General features: G+C 46.3%; 1 protein-coding gene across 1 annotated transcript in view; it reads left to right on the top strand.

The window, feature by feature from the left end:
* Positions 1–4,529, top strand: part of LOC135377883 (cyclic nucleotide-gated cation channel beta-3-like) — a 72,154-nt gene that overhangs the window by 22,681 nt on the left and 44,944 nt on the right. The window contains exon 2 of the mRNA XM_064610616.1: positions 2,164–2,299. Within this exon, the coding sequence (XP_064466686.1) occupies positions 2,164–2,299 (136 nt within the window). The remainder of the gene's footprint in view (positions 1–2,163; positions 2,300–4,529) is intronic.

Below are 4,529 nucleotides of genomic sequence, written 5' to 3'. Positions count from 1 at the left end.
TCGTCCTCCGGGTCATCAAATGGAGCGGAGATGGATATCGCTCCGCATGAGTCCTGATCAGGGATCAAGCGGTCGGATCAACCCAGAGCCGCCCACTTCATGACTTCGTCGATAAAAATCCTTGGGGTGGTGGTGGCGTGCTCTTTACGAGCGGTCTGCCTGCTGGGCTAAATGTTCTTCTTCTTCCGTCTCTGGCTTTCTGAAACTGTCTGTGACTGTGGCGGCGCGCGGTGGTAGTAGCGCATCACACTGTCGTCGTCCATGGGTCACTATACACAGTCATATCGGCACAGAGGATTACTTTTGTAAATCCGTTCGCCAAGGCAACCAGTAGGACGCTGAAAATAATCCTCGATGAAAGGACACTCAGTATGATTAGTATATCGAAAAATTAGTAAGCAGTACAGTTAGTTGGGGTCGCAACTGGCAAAATGTTTGACGTAATTTTGACGTTTTGACGTTTGACGTAGTAAATGGTCGGAATTGACTGTGGACATCCAGCACGTGCTTTATTGCTCTTGCGTTGCGTGTGCAGGGTTTGGGCGGAGTTATTTCCGTCTCGCGTATGAACACAAAAAGCATGCACTCTTAAAAACGATGGTGGTGGTGGTTGTGAAAGGGCTCGCCGTTGTCGGCGTTGTCTTAAAAACGAATTTCACCTCATAGCATGCTCCTAGCCAACCATCATCCCGAATGACATCGTTCTCGCCCCTGACTTGTTGAAAGCGGGAGGCGTGCGCCTTTTTTGTACCAATTACGTACTAGCGGTACAAAAAAGGCGTACGCCTCCCGTTTCCAACAAATCAGGGGCGAGAACGATGTCATTCGGGATGATGGTTGGCTAAGAGCGTGCTATGAGGTGAAGTTCGTGTCTAAGAGTTCGTGTCTGGGAGACTGCCGAGCATAACATTCTGCGCGTGAAGCCCATCTCCCTCGCTCCACCTCGGGCACGCTAGCGGACATCCTCTACCCCGGTGGTTCTTATGCCGAACGTTCCGCTAAAGCAAGAAACCTTGTTCTCTTTCTGCAGGAGGCGGGTCTTGCTCAACGACCCCTCTAACACTTTGCACTCCCTGACGAACTCACGCACCCTCTACGCATCTCCACCTTTCGGCCTCCATCTTCCATCCGTTTTTCTTTTTTTCTTTTTTGCTATAGTCGTGACGACGGCCACTGCTGTGTAGCCAACAACGGCGAGCCGATCCTGCCATCCCCCCCCCCTCCCCTCTCCCTCGTGTTTCAGAGTGCATCTTATCCATCTGATGTTTTTTTTTTAAGTGTGCATTGTTATCAAGCAAGAGAAGTTTGTATATTGCATATGTGTACATCGAAGTTGCAGTATATATTATTATGCATGCATAAAGCAGCTCAAAAAGCACGTTCTATACACAATGCACACGATTTATCATTTACGAAACTACAACAAAAATGTCTGTGTACGAATATGTTAACGAAAGCAACGGGTGTGTTATTGTGCACGTATTACTAAAAGTGTAGTTTTTTCGGATGGATTCCCTGTTCCACCAACTGTTTATGAACAGAGGAAAAGCTCCACGCTCTAAAAATAGATGGTGGTGGTGATGGAACCGCTTGCCGTATAGTCGGCCAAAATAGAACTTCACCGCGCAACACACTCCTATAGCCAACTATCATCCCGAATGACATCGTTCCTCTTCCCTGATTTGTTGAAAACGGGAGGCGTACGCCTTTTTGTGACACTTCTGCAGTTACGTTAATTGTCCGGAAAACCCCTACGCACCACGCTTTCCACAAATCAGGAGTGATAATGGTTGGCTTTCAGCGTGTTATGCGATGAAGTTCTGTTTTAAGAGACTGGGAGGTACCCGGGTTGGAATCCCGGTGCCGGCTGTGCTGTCTGGGGTTTTTCCTGGGTTCTCCTCAGACGCTTTCAGGCATATGTCGGCACAGTTCCCTTAGAAGTCGGCCCAGGACGCACATTCCCCCAGGGCGTAAGTCGTGATGTTGCCCCACCTCTGTGAGGCCGACAACGGCGAGCCCTTTCACCATCACCACAACCACCTCTGTTTTAAGAGTGCAAAGCTTTACATGTTCGGAGGTCCTCGTAAGGATGTACATAAGCAACATTTAGCGAATGAGTTGCCTGTTTCAGCATTCACAGAGCATATTGGGGTACTTGTTTAGGTGGTGATGTCGTCGGTTGAGCCCCTCGTGAAGGTGGCTATCGACGAGAGATCCAGGCCCAAATCATTCAGTCCGGCGGGCTTCCAGAATCCGGCATTCCTCGACGACGACCAATTCTCAGTTGTGCGTGTGTCAGGTATGAATGCATGTGTATATCCGGTTTTGTAGCTGTGCCACAGCTATACATGCCGTTTTCTCCGCTTCCGGTTTGGTGCCAAAACGACATCCGGTTTCACAGCAAACACGCTCTGCGCCAGCCACTGTGCCGATTGATATGTGCCGACTGTGATGTGATTGAATCGCTTCTGATTTGAGGAGAAAGAGGGTCGTATACGCCTTTTCGTGGTAATTCAAATTGCGCCAAAAAAGCGTACGGCTCTCGTTTTCAACAAATCAGGAAAGCGAAAGATATAATTCTGCATGGCGGCTGGTTCCGAACGTCCTCAGTAGCGGAAGGACCGGAAGTCTTCGTGGCACCGGAAGTTGTGGCGGGGGCTTGTTTATGTTTACCCGAGAATGTCATGTATTGTGACAAGTTTCGTCTCCGTAAGCGCCTCTTCCAGGGGAAATTCCATTACACACTCTGAAAACAGAACTTCACCACATAACGCTCTGAAGGCTAACCGCACAGAGCGAAATCAATTCTGACTTGTGGAAAACGCGAGGGGGAGTACGCCTTTTGTTGACACTTCATGTAACTGCATAATTGCCACAGAGAGGTGTACGCCTCCCGTTTCCAAGAATCAGAGTAAGGAACGATGTCATTCGGGGTGATGGTCCTCTAGGAGCGTGTTATGCTGTGAAGTACACTCTTAGAAATGAACTTCACTGCATAGCACGCTCCTATACAACCGTAATCTCGAATGATACCGTTATCTGCCCTGATTTGTTGAAAATAGGCGTATAATACGCCTTTTTTGTGACACTTATGCTTGGCAATGGCTTGGCAATGGTTGGAGCAGAGCGTGCTATGCGGTGAAGTTCTGTTTTTACAGTGTCAGTGAGCCTTGGTTTCCACGGGCACTACTGTCGTCATCTGGCCGATGGAGCGCGTCCCCCGAAGTGATCTAGGTGATCACGTTCCTTCTTCCTCATTGTTACCGAAGTCTCATTTTGAGGGCATCAAGAAACAAACACAACTTGAGTGATTCTTTGAGCCACATTCTTTTTCCTACAACCGCGGTGTGGATGGGCCATATACAGGGTGTCTCAGTTAAATCCCCGGGCATTGATGCTAAATGTTAGCATCAATGGAGTAGCTTCTGGAATTGGACCAGTAACATCAGGTGTGCCCCAGGGGTCTGTCCTTGGACCTTTGTTGTTTTTAGTGTATATCAATGATCTCCCATCTGTAGTTGATCCACGAGTGCGTATGAGGCTGTACGCTGATGACTGTTTAATCTACATGCACGTAAGAAATAATAATGATCAGAACATTTTAAGTCAGTCATTACAGGAAATATCATCTTGGTGCAAAGTGTGGCAGATGGAGATGAATCATGATAAAACAGTCTATTCGCATGTTATAAGTAAGAAAATAATTTTAAAGTATCATTATGTAATCGATGACTAGCCATTGAAGGAGGTTCACTCTTTTAAATACTTAGGCGTTACACTTACTAGAAACTTAAAATGGGACACTCATATCGATGATATATGTAAAAAAGCGCGCACACGCTTGTGGATGTTGCGACGTAAATTAAAGCTTGCAACAAGGGATGTCAAATTAGCTGCTTATAAGTCTCTCGTTAGGCCATGCTTAGAGTATGCAGCGGGGTATGGGACCCGCATGCAATTACACTGACGGAGAAAATAGAAAAGGTACAATGGTTTGCCGCTCGTTTCATTTTGTCACGTTATTCCAGGACAAGCTCAGTCACGGAGATGCTCCAAGAATTAGAATTAAATCCCCTGCGTGCTCGTAGAAAAGCAAACAGACTAAAATTATTGTTTTTGTGGTATAATAGGTCATTACGCACAGAGGTGGACAAATTTAATACTAGGTTTGCATCTCGATCTTTAAGACATATACACTCCCAAATGGTAAGACCCTTAACAGCACGAGTAGACTGTAAATACTCATTTTTTCCAGAAACCATAGACAAACGGAATTCACTGCCTTCTGTTGTAGTTGAACGTAACACTGTCACTGAATTTTTGAGTGCTTTGTCACAGTGTGATATACTGTAAGTACCTGTATATATCACAGTCTTTGTGATTATTTCCTCTCCTGTTTAGGTCCATAAGGGACTGACAGTATGTAAAAATAAAAAATAAAAATAATGAATAATTCGCGAACCAGTGCACCAATCGAAGAACGTTCTTTTTTAAAAGTATCTGTCCGACACCATCTACAAGCTGCGCAC

The sequence above is a fragment of the Ornithodoros turicata genome, chromosome 1 (assembly GCF_037126465.1).
Source record: "Ornithodoros turicata isolate Travis chromosome 1, ASM3712646v1, whole genome shotgun sequence".
Classification (NCBI taxonomy): domain Eukaryota; kingdom Metazoa; phylum Arthropoda; class Arachnida; order Ixodida; family Argasidae; genus Ornithodoros; species Ornithodoros turicata.
Note: the sequence above shows the minus strand (reverse complement) of the source record. Positions and strands in the feature narration are given on the sequence as shown.